The sequence below is a fragment of the Gadus macrocephalus genome, chromosome 12 (assembly GCF_031168955.1).
Source record: "Gadus macrocephalus chromosome 12, ASM3116895v1".
Lineage (NCBI taxonomy): Eukaryota > Metazoa > Chordata > Actinopteri > Gadiformes > Gadidae > Gadus > Gadus macrocephalus.
This window is the reverse complement of record NC_082393.1, coordinates 1,495,994-1,512,943: the sequence shown is the minus strand read 5'-3', so window position 1 is coordinate 1,512,943 and position 16,950 is coordinate 1,495,994. Positions and strand designations below refer to the sequence as shown.

General features: G+C 49.4%; 2 protein-coding genes across 12 annotated transcripts in view; both read right to left on the bottom strand.

Annotated features, from left to right (window-relative positions):
- Window positions 1-545: 545 nt before the first annotated feature.
- On the bottom strand, window positions 546-8,057 carry scly (selenocysteine lyase). Of its 2 annotated transcripts, none has more exons than XM_060067264.1 (14): window positions 7,901-8,057; window positions 7,020-7,096; window positions 6,652-6,761; window positions 6,314-6,414; window positions 5,806-5,971; window positions 5,117-5,244; window positions 4,883-5,038; window positions 4,279-4,385; window positions 4,162-4,198; window positions 3,981-4,064; window positions 3,755-3,857; window positions 3,187-3,262; window positions 2,071-2,289; window positions 546-1,551 (listed from the first exon to the last, which is right to left on the bottom strand). In XM_060067264.1, exons 2-13 carry the CDS (start codon window positions 7,073-7,075, stop codon window positions 2,142-2,144), a joined length of 1,272 nt encoding a protein of 423 aa, XP_059923247.1. In that variant the 5' UTR covers window positions 7,076-7,096; window positions 7,901-8,057; the 3' UTR covers window positions 546-1,551; window positions 2,071-2,141. The 2 variants fall into 2 exon arrangements, with proteins under 2 accessions (XP_059923247.1, XP_059923248.1); XM_060067265.1 differs by having other exon boundaries at window positions 7,020-7,078; window positions 7,901-8,045.
- Window positions 8,058-10,923: 2,866 nt separating this feature from the next.
- kif1aa (kinesin family member 1Aa) overlaps window positions 10,924-16,950 on the bottom strand; it is a 51,429-nt gene continuing 45,402 nt past the window's right edge. For all 10 annotated transcript variants that reach the window (XM_060067204.1, XM_060067205.1, XM_060067206.1 and 7 more), the window contains 9 exons: window positions 16,712-16,773; window positions 16,208-16,353; window positions 15,153-15,359; window positions 14,982-15,053; window positions 14,527-14,642; window positions 13,744-13,869; window positions 13,192-13,384; window positions 12,720-12,838; window positions 10,924-12,248 (listed from right to left, as the gene is read on the bottom strand). In XM_060067204.1, the coding sequence (XP_059923187.1) occupies window positions 12,206-12,248; window positions 12,720-12,838; window positions 13,192-13,384; window positions 13,744-13,869; window positions 14,527-14,642; window positions 14,982-15,053; window positions 15,153-15,359; window positions 16,208-16,353; window positions 16,712-16,773 (1,084 nt within the window). In that variant the 3' untranslated portion in view covers window positions 10,924-12,205. The remainder of the gene's footprint in view (window positions 12,249-12,719; window positions 12,839-13,191; window positions 13,385-13,743; window positions 13,870-14,526; window positions 14,643-14,981; window positions 15,054-15,152; window positions 15,360-16,207; window positions 16,354-16,711; window positions 16,774-16,950) is intronic.

The window sequence follows — 16,950 nt, the reverse complement described above, 5'->3', positions numbered from 1 at the left end:
CGTGGTGGGGCCGTGTTGGGGCCGTGGTGGGGCCGTGGTGGGGCCGTGGTGGGGCCGTGTTGGGGCCGTGGTGGGGCCGTGGTGGGGCCGTGGTGGGGCCGTGGTGGGGCCGTGTTGGGGCCGTGTTGGGGCCGTGGTGGGGCCGTGGTGGGGCCGTGGTGGGGCCGTGTTGGGGCCGTGGTGGGGCCGTGGTGGGGCCGTGGTGGGGCCGTGGTGGGGCCGTGGTGGGGCCGTGTTGGGGCCGTGGTGGGGCCGTGGTGGGGCCGTGGTGGGGCCGTGGTGGGGCCGTGGTGGGGCCGTGGTGGGGCCCCGTGGTGGGGCCCCGTGGTGGGGCCGTGGTGGGGCCATGGTGGGGCCGTGGTGGGGCCGTGGTGGGGCCGTGGTGGGGCCGTGGTGGGGCCGTGGTGGGGCCCCGTGTTGGGGCCGTGGTGGGGCCGTCGTGGTGGGGCCGTGGTGGGGCCGTGGTGGGGCCCTCGTAGCGACAGCGGGAGCCGGGGATACGAGCAGCAGTCGGGTAACGCTCAGGTAGAAGACGGTTCACGAGGTCAACTCAGATAAATAGTTTATTGCAGCAGGAAGATTGATAACAATGATAATATTCAGAATTGTTAATGCTGGATTTAAGATCTCTTGAACAGTTACCAGCACAAAGTCCATCCACTAATAAATAATAAAACCTGCAACAAAAACAACCCCGCCGGTGGCGCTTAGTTGCGATGTCAGACCAGCTCGGAGAAGGTAGTCTGATGTAACGAAAGAACGCCGCCTGCACTGAGCAGAGTGCAACGCTCTCATTGGGTTTGCGGAGAATGGTAAACGCATAGTATTTTTCCCTTATTTTCTCTAAATTGGGGACTTATTTCAGTAACAGTGATACAATGGCATAGATTAATATGTTGACGATCATAGAAGGCAAATGACCAAGACAAAACAGAGGCGGTTTTGGGTTCACTGGCTCTTACTGTGCGTTCACACCAAAAGCTGTAAAGCGTTTTGAGCGATACACGCCCATTCACTTTCTATTAGACATGAGCGATAAAGCGATAGGAGCGATAAGACGCTTGAGCGATAGCTTTAAAGCTATAAATTAGAGAATTAATTAGTTATTCAGTGTTTCATGTATTTATGCTTATTATTCTTTTTCTATTGACCAAATGTATGACTACTAAGCGTGGCTCCTTTAAATGTAGATATTTTGGACAGCGTTGCGTTTTGAGCTGATCGGCGAGTTTGCATCTTTTACAGCTTTTGGTGTAAACGTACAGTTAGACTTTAAGTGAAGACCTAACTTCAGCCTTAGTTTGGGGACGATTTAGGAAACTTCATATAGATCATTTAAAAAATATATACAAAAGCATGAAGCATAAAACAATTAAATAGACCCACGACAAACTCAACATTAAAACCCATAATCTGGAGCGGAACAGTCCATCCCTAATGCGAGTTAAAACCCCCCAGTAATCTGGAATGTAACGGTCCATCTCAACGGTCAAGAGTTGAATCCCCCCCTAATCTGTAATGGAAGGGTCCGTCCTACCTTTCAGAGTTTAACTCCCCCTCAGTAAAACGGTAATGGAATGGTCCACCCTGACTGTCAGAGCTGAACCCCCCTCAGTAAAGGGTAATGGAAGGGTCCACCCTAACTGTCAGAGCTGAACCCCCCCCTCAGTGAAGGGTAATGGAAGGGTCCGTCCTAACTGTCAGAGCTGAACCCCCCCCTCAGTAAAGGGTAATGGTCCATCCTAACTGTCAGAGCTGAACCCCCCCCTCAGTGAAGGGTAATGGAAGGGTCAGTCCTAACTGTCAGAGCTGAACCCCACCCTCAGTGAAGGGTAATGGTCCATCCTAACTGTCAGAGCTGAACCCCCCCCTCAGTAAAGGGTAATGGAAGGGTCAGTCCTAATTGTCAGAGCTGAACCCCACCCTCAGTGAAGGGTAATGGTCCATCCTAACTGTCAGAGCTGAACCCCCCCCTCAGTGAAGGGTAATGGAAGGGTCAGTCCTAACTGTCAGAGCTGAACCCCACCCTCAGTGAAGGGTAATGGTCCATCCTAACTGTCAGAGCTGAACCCCCCCCTCAGTAAAGGGTAATGGAAGGGTCAGTCCTAACTGTCAGAGCTGAACCCCACCCTCCGGCCGTCCTAACCCTCCAGCAGTCGGACGGTGTTCCTGAGGTCCTCCACCACCGCGTCTACGTCCGCTCTGGAGGTGGAGCGCCCGACGCTCAGCCGTAGCGCGTTAGCCGCGACCTCCGGGCTAACGCCGCAGCTCAGCAGGATGTGGGAGGGCCTGGGGGACGACATGACGCCACAAGTCAGAGGTCCAGCGGTACTAAAGAATTATTAAAGCATATTTTAGATCCATTTTATTGCCGTCTCATTGCCTGCCACAATGACAAGTTTATTTTGTCCAAAGTGGCTGACAGTGACTTCAGGTCACTGTCTACAGGTCACAGGTCACTACAGGTCATTAAGGGGTAGGTAGGGGTTAGACAGGTCATTAAGGGACAGGTAGGGGTTAGACAGGTCATTAAGGGGTAGGTAGGGGTTAGACAGGTCATTAAGGGGTAGGTAGGGGTTAGACAGGTCATTAAGGGACAGGTAGGGGTTAGACAGGTCATTAAGGGGTAGGTAGAGGTTAGACAGGTCATTAAGGGGTAGGTAGAGGTTAGACAGGTCATTAAGGGGTAGGTAGGGGTTAGACAGGTCATTAAGGGGCAGGTAGGGGTTAGACAGGTCATTAAGGGACAGGTAGGGGTTAGACAGGTCATTAAGGGACAGGTAGGGGTTAGACAGGTCATTAAGGGACAGGTAGGGGTTAGACAGGTCATTAAGGGACAGGTAGGGGTTAGACAGGTCATTAAGGCGTAGGTAGGGGTTAGACAGGTCATTAAGGGGTAGGTAGGGGTTAGACAGGTCATTAAGGGGCAGGTAGGGGTTAGACAGGTCATTAAGGGGTAGGTAGAGGTTAGACAGGTCATTAAGGCACAGGTAGGGGTTGGGGATCCACTTCCTCTAGGCTGTGGACAGTGGGGATCGAACGCAGGACCTTTCAGCTGGGAGTTGAACAACATGGCCACTAGACTATCTCATATAAATATAGTTACAAAAAATTTTGTAACTGATTTTGATGATTTTGATACCAGTTTGATAGTGCAGTGTCCTGTGCACGGCGTAGTGTTCTCACCTGTCCCCGAGGTCTGAGTGGCAGGCCGCTCCTACGCTGGCCAGCAGCGTCTTACAGCAGGACAGCACCTTACGACCTGCACACACACACACACACCTGTTAGGACCTGGGGCTCACTATCAGCTCAGAGAACCTTTCACCTGTCAGGACCTGAGGCTCACTACCAGCTCAGAGAACCTTTCACCTGTCAGGACCTGAGGCTCACTATCAGCTCAGAGAACCTTTCACCTGTCAGGACCTGAGGCTCACTACCAGCTCAGAGAACCTTTCACCTGTCAGGACCTGAGGCTCACTATCAGCTCAGAGAACCTTTCACCTGTCAGGACCTGAGGCTCACTATCACCTCAGAGAACCTTTCACCTGTCAGGACCTGAGGCTCACTATCAGCTCAGAGAACCTTTCACCTGTCAGGACCTGAGGCTCACTACCAGCTCAGAGAACCTTTCACCTGTCAGGACCTGAGGCTCACTATCAGCTCAGAGAACCTTTCACCTGTGAACCACATGGTGCAGTACAAACATAGTGGGTTAGGGTTAGGGTTTGTTGGGAGGAGGTAGGGGTCCTTCACCTCGTAGATGGGGGCCCAGGAGGGAGACGTTACAGGTGTTGGGGAGGCTGTCGGAGCCAGGGAAGTGGCTGTTGAAGCGGACCTTCTCCACCCCGAAGACCTCCTGCAGGACAGACACGCACGCAACATCACAACCACCCCGCTGAAAGAGGATGGATACAGGGGGATACCAAGGGAGAGGAATGGAGAGTGGTGAGTTAGTTAGTTAGTCACCTAGTGAGCTTACTTTGAGTCGTTGTTCCAGGTAAAGCCTGGTCGCCCTCATGTGGTTCTCGTAGTCATGGAGATTGGCTGTCACCAACTCTGCAGCCTAGCAACCGACAGATAGTATTTCAGGTTTGATTATGGCTGTGAGGTCCATGATAGGGACAAGGTCTTCACACAATGAAACACACGACTGCTCTCACCTTCCCCAGACCTGCGATCATGGGCGTGTTCTCCGTCCTGTGGAGCAGAAGGACAGGTGAGTATCGGCCCCCCTGGGGTCCGCGGTGGACGCCCCCTGAGACGGACTAGAACCTCACCCCGGTCTGAAGTTCCTCTCCTGCCCACCGCCGTAGAACATGGGGTACAGAGGGGTCCTGCCTCCCGGGCCGCAGACGTACAGCGCTCCGATACGCGGGGCGTAGAACTACGAGAGGGAGGAAGGATTTAGGCCCAACCCCATTTCTACCCCTTACCCCTTCCCCTTACCCCTCCCCCTTGAAGGGGTAAGGGGAAGGGGGGAGGGGTAAGGGGTAGAAATGGGATTGGGCCTCAGAGTCCTTTATAGACACACCAGAACACAGCTGAGGGCTTCCTGCCAGCTGGAAGGTAAAGGCCCGTCCTCAGTGGTCCTCAGTGAAGACATAGGACTAATAGATAGTCCTTTATTAATACTCAGTGCTTCCTACGATGAATTCACCCTTTAAATGGTTAACTTTCAGATAGCAGCAACGTTCTTTCAGTAATCATGTCCTCATGTTGTATTCTTCTTTGTAAACTTCTTTGTTTGTAGTTTTTTGGTTCTTATGGAGGACTTTGTTGTTTTTCGGTAATCATGGAGGTTTGTTTGTAGTTTTTTGGTCATCATGGAAGATTGTTGTAGTTTTCTTTTTTCTTTAATCATGGAGGGCACTTAATCCTCACCTTGTGCCCCACTATGGTGAGGTAATCCACCCCCAGGTCAGCCACATCCACCTGGATCTTCCCCAAAGCTTGGGCGGCATCGGTGTGAAAGAGTATTCTGGGATGTCGCCCCTGCTTGTTGACAGCTTTCACCCTCTGGCAGAGCTCCCTGATTGGCTGCAAAGAGAGAAAGTGCTTTCAAAATACTCCCGAAGCCTACCCCAGCTTTAACGGTGGAAGCCCCTGAAGTCCTACCATGACGACTCCGGTCTCGTTGTTGGCCAGCATGATGGAGACCAGGCAGGTGTTGGGCCTCACGACGGCCAGTAGGTCCTCCGCCTCCACCCGCCCCGTTACCGTGGAGACCGCCACGCACGTCACCTCTGTCACCAAGAAGCAGCAGACGCATTGAGGTCCCAGGTAAAAGGTAACTCGATAAGCTATGATGAAAAGTGTTTATATTTTGACTTGCTATTTGTCCTACATGCCGTGGTGAACGTTTGACACAAGAGCCTAAATAAACCCTTTACATCTAGCCCTGTCACGGTGAGCAGGTGGCAGGCAGGCAGGCAGGACCCAATAGCAGACAGTTCAATAAAAGGATCATTTATTAACGCAAAAGGGAAGGAACACGGGTGACGCGGGTAACACAGGGAACACCGGGAACACACAGGACACTCACCACGAACTAAAATGATCCGACAAGGAATAAAGGAAAGACAAGGGCTTAAATACCAAACACACACAGGGCACGCAACGAGTCACAGCTGAAACACATTAGGGGAGGGAGCAGTAATCACACAGGAGGGGAACTTGACCGGACATGGGGAGAAACAAGACAGAGACACCAAAGTAAAACAGGAAACACACCAAAACAAGACAAGGAAACCGACAGACCATGACAAGCCCAGCCTTCAGAAGCTCCAGAACGTTGTGGTTCTCACCAGCTTGTCCGGTCATCTGCAGGTTCTCCGCCACCAGCTGGACAGAGTCGTGCTCCACGTTGGAGATGATGATGTGGGGCCGGCCAGGCCCTCCGTTCAGGAGCTTCTCTGCTGTGGAGCTTCTCTTGAACTCCTCCAAGACGCTGTGGAACACCAGGTTATTGGCCTGGAAGGAAAGTGTGCAGGCATATTTCTTCATCTTCTTTTGTAGTTTTATTACATGTTACATATAACTTCTCTTTTTATTGTACTACTGTACTGTTCCTGCTGCTGTGGCACCTGATTACCCAGTCTGGGATCAATTAAGTATTGCCTTATCTTATCTTAAAGTCTGGAACTGTTGCAGATGAAACAAGATGATGACTTTGAACGTGATGATTTAGGCGTGAAATTACTTTGAATCACACAAATATATAGAATACAATTTTAAACTACTCCCTTAACTTCTCAGATATGATCCATGAACTAAGAACTATAGATAAACTAAACTCCTAGGATTCATTCTGACCTCGGTTCCACCAGAGGTGAAGATGATGTCTTCGGCCCTCCCTCCCACCATTGTGGCCACGTCTTCTCTGGCCTTACTGATCAGGGCCTTGGCTTTAGCTCCTGTAGCACACACATGGTGGAGACATGCTGGTAACATTCACATTTAGACACCTTGATTTGATGAGTCCTTGGACAAAGATACAGAAAGATACAAATAAAAAAGTAGAAAACATTATCTAAATAGTTTGATGGTCACGTTAGCAGACTTTATTGTGTTCTCTGTGAAAACGTCTTACAGCTGCGTGTTTCAGAATACATATTTAAGAATCCGGGAGCATTCTAGTGTAGCGGGGTCACCTGCGATGTAGGAACTGCTGGGGTTCCCCCAGGCCTCCCGCAGGGCCTCTGACACGGCGTGGATCACAGCCGGCTCCAGGGGCGTGGTCGCGTTGTAGTCCAGGTAGATCCTCCATACAAAACAACACCAATGGATGAGATCATCGTGAGGACGGTCATAATGAATTTTTCATCGCCTCGCCTCTAGATAATATTGCCCATAATAGTATATATATAGTTTATAATATTTATTTTACAACACAAAATCCTTTTCAAAATGAAGACCACAACAGTAGTCAATTAATGTATCACATAAAAAGTACGGATAAAAAATAGATTTCTGATTCAGATTTTATGAATGGTTTCTATCTCATACGTCGATGTCCTACCTGTCAGCCGTCCCTTGGGACGGCGGGTGCGTGGGTTCTGAGGCGTGTTCCGCCATAGCCTACACAGGACCACAGACCTATTGAGCGTGTACGGTAGGACTGCCATCATTCGTCTAATTGGCCATAACTGATTATCTGATATTGATAAGATGGTCTTAGTAAGTCTCTGCAGTAACTGTGCTGTCCTAGAACTGTCCTAACCCTACTCAACATAGACGTTAATAATATACGGTTATAAAATTATAAAGAAACTATATTAGTGAAATAAAGTATAGATATATTAAATAATGAAGACACTATTAGTGTAAAATAGTAATTACAATAAATCATTAAGATAAAATGTTCGTGTTATGTAGTACAGGAAATACTAAATCATTAAGACACTATATTAGTATAATAAAGTAGTTATATTAAGTCATACACTGTGCAAGTGTAATAAAGTGTAGTTAGAATACATCCTAAAGACACCGTTAGTATAATAAAGTATATTACATCCTAAAGTCCATTTTAGTATAATAAAGAATATATATATATACATATAACCTAAAGACAGAACACTAGGCTGTGTGAATGATTGATAATGCAGGTTCAATTCCCTGCCGTTAAAGCAGAAGAGGAACAGACTCTTTAATGGGGATTAATCCAGGTTCAGGTTAACTACCCAGAGTTAAAGCAGAGGAGGAAAATAGTCTTAAATGTGGATTATAAACCAGGTTCAGGTTCACTTCCCTGCCGTTAAAGCAGAAGAGGAACAGACAGGTTCATGATGACCTGGCGTTCATGTAGCCGGTGAGGCTAACACATGGGCTTAATCATCCTACACTGCGTTTCACAGTCGGAACCGTGGATTCTAGTTTGTATTGATGCTTAAGTGAGCTGACCTTGTAAACTGCCGTGAAGTCGCAGAGAAAACAATAAATGTAACGATGAATAACCAGTTAACAAGTAACTAAACCATAGCTTAACGTATTTTAACACCAGCCACTAGCCAGCTAATTCCACGCCTACCCTGGGTTGCCAGATATCCCAATGTAAACAAGCTACATCAGCAAAAACATAACACGTTTTATTATTTAAGCGAATTTATTAATCTTTTCTGAACGATTATAAATCCCAATTAAGAGGATTTTGAAAGTATATTTCTTATTTTCAATCATTTAGGTTAATTAGTGCTTGCTGAAATTACACCTTATTCCGCGGACCTGGCAACTCTGAGACCAGAGCTGTCAAGTGTTAAGCGTGTCTCCAGAGGTCCGGAGACTAGAGATTACAGTAATTTATGTTTTATTGCAGAGCCTGCCATCGATAGTGATATTATTCTTTACATAGAGATAAGATAGATAAGATAAGATAGTAGGCTACTTTATTGATCTAGAAGAGGAAACTGGGTTGCCACTGTAGCAAGTAAGAACAGTAGTAGACAGACAATAACTAAAGGTTATTCTGTGCAAAAGAAAGCAATCCATGTTTTATCTACATAAATGTTTTTATTAGTTAATTAGGGTTAGGGTTAGTTATATTATAGTTTAATAATAATCTGTATTATTTTGTAATGGCACCTTTGTCAAATTTAAACAGTTGTACTGAACATTAAGGTACTTTTCCACACAATAAGTTGACCAAAGTATGACCAAAGAATGACACAAAAAGACAAAAGTGTGTTGCATAATTTTCCTTTTTATTTATTATATGACCATGTGTTTAGTGTACACAAATATCTGACACTTAACTCTAACACTCGACACGACAATGGAAGCGCTGGCCATTTCAGGTTGTACAAATGGTGACAGCTTTATAATACAGTTTCACAGCAATCGGGTTTATGTACAATGCAAAGGAAGTGCCCTGTGGGTCAAACGCAAGGGGCTTTCAAAATTAAAGCGTGGTTAGATATGGAAGCACAAAAATAAATTATAAAGATTAACGTCCCCTTGTTGTGGATGAATCAACAGCGATCCGTCACACACACACACAAGCACACCGAACACACACACACACACACACACACACACAAACACGCACGCACACATGCTCTCTCTCTCTCACACACACACACACACACACACACACACACACACACACACACACACACACACACACACACACACACACACACACACACACTCCTACAATCGTCAGGAAAACAGGAGGAAAACACTGCGATACGGACGCAGTGAGTTCCTTAAATAGTGATTTACATTCAGTGTGAAAATTCAGTGATGTACCTAGAACAAGATGGCTGACAGAATGGGGGGGGATCTTTGGGGATAAAGTAAAAACCCAAAAGCACAAGACACGAAAGGACAACCGATCGGAACTTAGCCCGGTGGCATCCACATACTGGGTCTATCTAGTGGATTTATTCCCGTGGTTCAAATAATAAACCAAATGTTTAACAATGAATTCAGTGTATTTCAAAACTGTCAAGTGTTGGATATTTTAAAACAAAAACTAAATGAATGCCCGTTTTTGATCTTGCTTTTCATTTCAACTGGTAGGACTCTGACCGTGATATGAACAGAATGGAATGTCATTTGGATATCATTTAGACGTCCCGATCGCTGTATCAGATATCAAAGAAGCATAAACACACGTTTTCCTCGTCAGAGGAGGTAGCACTGAGCAGCAGTAATCATAACAGAAGGTTGAGTGGCAGGAGAACTAAAGTACTCTCTGGTCTAGAGATATGTGCGGCAGTAAGCAGACTATATTTAAGGTGTGCCTCACACAGGAGAATCAAGATCACAGGTGGGCCTTTTGATTCACTTCTTCTTAAGACATGGAAAGTATCAACGCCCCTATCCTATTTTGACTAGCTCACTAGTCGCCTACGAGACGTTCTCATCCAGAATGGCTGACAGTGAATCCAGATGCATGTCATTAGGGAGCAGGTAGGGATCAGGGGTCATCGTGCACAGGGATGCCTACAGGTCAAGTGAGGACATTGGGGATCAAACCCAGAACTCTCCGTCTGGAAATGCCTCAAACCTAACATACGGTAGTCCTATTTCCAAATGTGTTCTACACAGAGAGGTACACCGTCACAACTGTTTGGATGTTTTTTTTGACGTAGTAATCGCCGCTAGGACCACTGTGATACTTCCAGCTCTGCGTCAGGACGTACACGGGTGGATGGTGAAGTCACGGGTGGAGGTTGTGATTTAAAGGCCTTGAGTTGACATTTCTACTGCGGAGACATTGCTAAAGTGCATAGGAGACAGGCTAGTGGCTGAGTGGTGATGCAATGAACGTCAATGGAATTAGAAATTAAAAACGTCGCACATTTTTTTAACAGACTAATTAAATTTGTCTTTTTAACTTCCACTTTTAGAGGACAGATTCCACTTCGGCCAAATTGTGGGGTCTATTCAGTTGGTGTTTTCTTTGCATGTCGATATGAATCGATATATCGATAAATAGTAGTAGTGTGTCTATATCTCTCGCATGATAAACATACTCATGAAACCATTCAACACAAGTCTGACTACAGCTGTTTGATCCACATTAAGGAGCAGGATGGAGTAGAAAGAGATTCAACGTTGGAGAGAGAGAGAGAGGCACTACGTTGATCGTCTATTCAAATTACCCAGCAGCCCCGGCTGTAGGCTACCACCTAAGAGCGCACAGAACAGGCTTGGTACGTTTCCCTACGCTAGAGTTGACCTACGAACACGTCCTCTCGTTAGTCGCAACACGTCTTCGACTGGGTCTTCAGCGAGCGTCTGATATTCAAGTTATTCTCAGCACAAAGACAGAGGGCGTAATTCTGTGTTCCTCATGGCGTGGATCAAGAGGTTAAAATGCGTCGGGGATGAGGTGAGGGTGTTAATGATTAATAAACTCATGTTAAAAAGTGCGGGGTGCAGAAATTGCACGTTACTACAACTTTAGAAATATAAATGCCTTTTATAAATAAATACATGCAGAAATAAATAATAAGACCTGTTAAGATACCTAAATATATCACATTTTAAGATTGATGAATAAAGAGGGGGGGGGGGGTAGGTATTGAGATTAATCTGATGATTTTCCACTGAGGGATGAACTCTGAAATAAACAGCGGAGATGAAGCTTCTTCCAGTTTCACCAAAAACATTCTGTAACCTCCTGTAACTCACTCAACATCTGAGGTCAGAGGTCAAGTTTACGGAGGGCTTCTGACACTAGGACATTATCCAATCCCACATTTGAACCCGAAGTCAAACACAAAGTTTTAAAGTCATAAATTCAGCTGTCTTGTATATATGTATTTTTTTTTTTAATCAGTAACCCTATAATGTAGTATTTTGTTTTAATGCAAACCAGTTTGAACACTGTATATACCGTAGTTCTAGCATAATGGAGAAGAATCCGAACTTTTTTAGTATTTCGTACTTTTATCGTCGGTTGATATGCAAATGAAGTGATTCTTATCGCCATGGCAGCCGTAAGTAATGGATACAATCGCTGCTGCTTTTTTTTTGTTTTGTTTTGTTTTTAGAGGAAGGAACAAGTTAAGCTCAGAGTGTCGCGGACAACAACTACAATCACCACACGCAAGGAACCTTACACGACAAACTGCTGCCTCGCGGCACCGCACATGCCATACCGTACCGCACGCTAAGGCACGCTACCGCACGCTACCGCGGCGTCGTACTGCGATATCGTAGCTAACATCTTACGGCCATATCATAGCTTACATCGTACCGCGATATCGTAGGGTACATCGTACAGCGAAATCGTAGCGTACATCGCACCGCGATATCGTAGCTTACATCGTACTGTGATATTGTTGCGTACATCGTAGCATAGATCATAGCGTAGATTGTACCGTAGATTGTACCTCGATATTGCAGCGTACATCGTAGCGTACATCGTAGCGTACACCGTACCGCGATGCTGTAGCATACATCGTAGCGTACATCGAACCGCGAAATGGTACCTTGGTCCTTGAACGGAGGTCAGCTCAACCCAGAGAACGACACAACAGCAGCAGCAAAAGGCTTGACAAACACGGGGTCAAGGGGTCATGGGGTCATGGGGTCGGGGGTTCAGGGTCTTGAGAAGGCAGGTAAGGAACTGAGCATGTGCGGGTGTTGTTGGTGACGGTGGTGGTGGTGTAGGAGGAGGTGTGGAGGAGGAGGAGGTGGGGTGAGATCTTTCTACAGGGTCAGTCTTTGTTGTTCCGTGGGGACCTGAGTGTCTCCTCACATCCTCAGTGGTCCTGCTCTTCTCCGGGAGAGCTTCGACCTGACACACACGCGCACGCACACACACACACACACACACACACACACACACACACACACACACACACACACACACACACACACACACACACACACACACACACACACACACACACACACACACACACACACACACACAGGGGGAATGCTCTGTGAGATCAGATGATAACTACAACAGAGAACCACATAAGCAGACACAAATCTCATACTAATTTCAAATAATATGAGGGCTGGACCATCAAATCTTCGATGGGGGTGTTGTCTTTGTAATTATAATTCCATATTCTACCATATTCTATTGTATTTATTCTATATTACATTTACAACAACTAACGAGTGAGGAGTGGAGAACTGTGTTGGAATGAAGAGAAGAGTGTTTGAACCAAATGACCGCCCCTCAAAAGCCCCTCCCCATCTCTCCTCTAGGGGACCCCCCACTGGTGACCCCCCCTGCAGGTGCGTGCGGGCGTACCTGATGGTCCCGGCCAGCAGGGGGTTGAAGGCGTACAGCCAGTCGTGCATCTCCTTGTCGCTGTTGGCCTGGAGGAGAATCCCCCGGTGCTCCGTGCACACTGCGAACGTGTTGGGGGTCTGAGAACACACAACATGGGGAGAGAGGGAGTGAGGGGAGTGGCAGAGAGAGAGAGAGAGAGAGAGACAGAGACAGAGAGAGAGAGAGAGAGAGAGAGAGAGAGAGAGAGAGAGAGAGAGAGAGATGGAGTGAAGAGCAGTGACGGAGAGAGAGAGAGAGAGAGAGAGAGAGAGAGAGAGAGAGAGAGAGGAGAGAGTGAGAGAGAGAGAGAGAGAGATGGATAGCAGAGAGAGAGAGAGAGAGAGAGAGAGAGAGAGAGAGAGGAGAGAGTGAGAGAGAGAGAGAGAGAGAGAGAGAGAGAAACGGAGAGGGAGAGCGAGAGAGTAGCGCGAGCGAGGGCCCCCGTCCTCACCTTGAGCATGGCCTGCTGGTCCTCGCTGTACTCCACCTGGGCGGAGGACAGGTTCAGGATGGCGCGCTCCACCGAGTCCCGCTCCGTGTTGTAGATGTAGACGTACGGCCGGCGCACCACCACGTAGCGCTTCACCCAGCCGCTGGTGTTGGGCTCCAGGAAGTGGAGGTAGCCCTTCTTAGACACGATGGGGCTGCAGGGGGACGGGGAGAGGACCAGAGGCTGTTGGCATGGCGACTAGGAAGCCGTCTCCCAGGCTACTAGGGTGGCCCCACACACATTTTAACCTTACTTTAATGCACTGCAATTTTATGTTAACTATTACTTTGGGAGTGGACAATGCGGCCCAATCCCATTTCTAAAGCGAAGGGGTAAGGGGTAGAAATGGGATTAGGCCTAAATATTGGAACTACAATTAGTCTGTGCTGCTGTCCTCCTTATTTCTCTTCCTCCTGATGTCCCCCTCTCTTCCTCTTCCTCTCCCCCCCACCACCTCCTCCTCTACCTCCTGAGACCCCGGCAGCGTAGGAGGGTACGGGGGGTGCGTCTCACCTGACTCGTATCTCCTGGATGTCCGGGACGAACCTCCGGATGCGGGGCGGCGCGGTCTTCTTCTCTCCGCCGTTCTGCTGGGCCTCACGGCTCGGGCTGGGGGCCCGGGAGCGCACCGAGGGGGGCCTGGGGCAGGGGGGCACAAAGGGGTCACACAGGGTTCACACAGGGGTCACGAAGGGGTCACGAAGGGGTCACACAGGGGTCACGCACGGGTCACACATGGGTTTAACAGGGGTCACACAGGGGTCACGAAGGGGTCACCCAGGGGTCACGAAGGGGTCACACAGGGGTCACACAGGGGTCACGAAGGGTTCACACACGGGTCACGAAGGGGTCACACAGGGGTCACGAAGGGGTCACACAGGGGTCATGAAGGGGTCACGAAGGGGTCACACAGGGGTCACGAAGGGGTCACACAGGGGTCACACAGGGGTCACGCACGGGTCACACAGGGGTCACACAGGGGTCACACAGGGGTCACGAAGGGGTCACACAGGGGTCATGAAGGGGTCACGAAGGGGTCACACAGGGGTCACACAGGGGTCACACAGGGGTCACGAAGGGGTCACACAGGGGTCATGAAGGGGTCACGAAGGGGTCACACAGGGGTCACACAGGGGTCACGAAGGGGTCACACAGGGGTCATGAAGGGGTCACGAAGGGGTCACACAGGGGTCACACAGGGGTCACACAGGGGTCACACAGGGAGCAGGACGTAGAACACAGCCCCACACCAGCCGGTCCTCCGGTGGACGGAGGGGCGGCCGACCGGGGACTGACCTGAGGTCTGTGTAGGAGCCCTCGACCAGGGAGGGGCAGGTGGTGGACGGGGTGATGGTGTTGAGGGCGGAGCTGGAGGCGGAGTCTCTCAGCATGGTGACGGACATCTCGGAGAGCTGGAGGAGAACACGAGAGGATGAGGTGGACTAGAACCCAGTAGAACGGAATAGAAGAGAGAGCATGTAGCAGACACCATTAGTGAGGTCAGAGGTCATAAAGGAGCAGGTGGGGGTGGGGGGGCATCTTGTTACTAGCAGACTGTGGACGTTGGGGATCAAACCCGGTGCCTTTCGGCTAGGAGGGGAACACCCCAGCCACTAGACTATCCTGCTCCCTGAAGCAAAACACAAAGCTTGGTTCATAGGTTGGCTTATAACGATAGAGGCTGGATAAGCAGGGTGTGTGTATCTATATCTATATATAATATAGTATACTTCATACAGTATGTGTCTCACCTTGCTCTCGCTCGCGCTGACGCACACATGGCTGTACTCTCTGTTGAAGGAGTGGGTCATCAGCCGCAGACACTAGCACACGGAGACACACAACGCGTCAACACAGAGCAACACAACGACAACACCTTAACACAACGCAATAACACAACAGCAGGCGCAGGCGCGGCTCACCTTAGCGGCTAGCTCCCTCTGCCTCTCGCTGTGGAAGTCTGCGTCGGGGGGGTCCAGGTCGCGGTCGGCCTGAGGGGGCTTGGGAGGAGCCACCTCCAGCTCCTCCTCCTCCTCCTCCTCGGTGACGCTGGCCAGCGGCTCCAGGCCCAGCAGGAGGGTGGACTCCAGCTTGGCCCTGAGGAGAAGGAAGTGGCGCGTCTTCTCCACCTGAGGGGAGGAGCAACACAACCGCTAGGCCAACGTCGAGAGCTGGTGGTCCAACAGCTAGTCCAACTGAGGGTCAAACAGCTAGTCCAACAGCTAGTCCAACAGCTAGTCCAACTGCTAGTCAAACAGCTAGTCCAACAGCTAGTCCAACAGCTAGTCCAACTGCTAGTCAAACAGCTAGTCAAACAGCTAGTCCAACAGCTAGTCCAACTGCTAGTCCAACAGCTAGTCAAACAGCTAGTCACACAGCTAGTCAAACAGCTAGTCCAACTGAGGGTCAAACAGCTAGTCAAACAGCTAGTCAAACAGCTAGTCCAACAGCTAGTCCAACTGCTAGTCCAACAGCTAGTCAAACAGCTAGTCACACAGCTAGTCAAACAGCTAGTCCAACTGCTAGTCAAACAGCTAGTCAAACAGCTAGTCCAACAGCTAGTCAAACAGCCAGGCAAACAGCTAGTCCAACAGCTAGTCAAACAGCTAGTCAAACATCTAGAACTGCTCGTTCAACATCTACAAGAGCTAGTCAACATGTTCAACAGCTAGTCAAACAGCTAGTCAAACAGCTAGTCAAACAGCTAGAACTGCTCGTCAAAAATCTAGAACAGCTAGTCAACGCCAACAACAGCTAGTCAACGCCAACAACATTTAGTTCATTTAGTTCAAACACAGAAAGGAGTAAAATAAAAACATATTTATATATTCTTTTCTGACATATTGTCATTCACCCAGATGAACAAAGTGTAGGCCTTAGGTCATCCAAAGTGTTGCCAAACCCCAAGTGTGAGTGAATCCCCCTCGCTGGTTTAGTGTCGCCGGCCCTTTAAGGGCGGCCCCTGATTGGTGCGTACCTCCTGCAGCAGGCTGAGTTTCTCCAGCTCCCATTGGTGCTCCAGGATGAGGCTGTCGCTGCGCGGCCGCCAGCCCGCCAGGTTCTCCTCGCCGCGGACGTACGCCACCGACGTGTCCAGAACACGCCGCCGCCGCCGCTGCATACCTGGGGACAGGTGAGGACAGGGGGGCGGAGTCAGAGAGACGGAGAACCCCAAGAGTCCCTGACTGACAGGGGGGCGGGGTCAGAGCGACAGAGAACCCCAAGAGTCCCTGACTGACAGGGGGGCGGGGTCAGAGAGAAGGAGAACCCCAAGAGTCCCTGACTGACAGGGGGGCGGGGTCAGAGAGAAGGAGAACCCCAAGAGTCACTCTGACTGACAGGGGGGCGGGGTCAGAGAGACGGAGAACCCCAAGAGTCCCTGACTGACAGGGGGGCGGGGTCAGAGAGACCGTACCACGGGGGTATAACCCCCGTGGTACGGTCTCTCTGCCTCTCTGTGCAGGGTTTGGTCCACTCCTACCTGGGCTGCCGGCGTCCGCCAGGTGACACAGGCTGACCTCGTACACGCCCGTAACACGGTTGCTAGGAGACAGAGAGATGACATCATGATCACCCAGGGAAACAAGAAAAGTCCAAAATCAAGTACTATAAAAGACTGGACACACCGTACACACACACACAGACACAGACGCACACACACACACACACACACACGCACACGCACACACACACACAGTGGTAGCAGCCCCCTCCCACCGG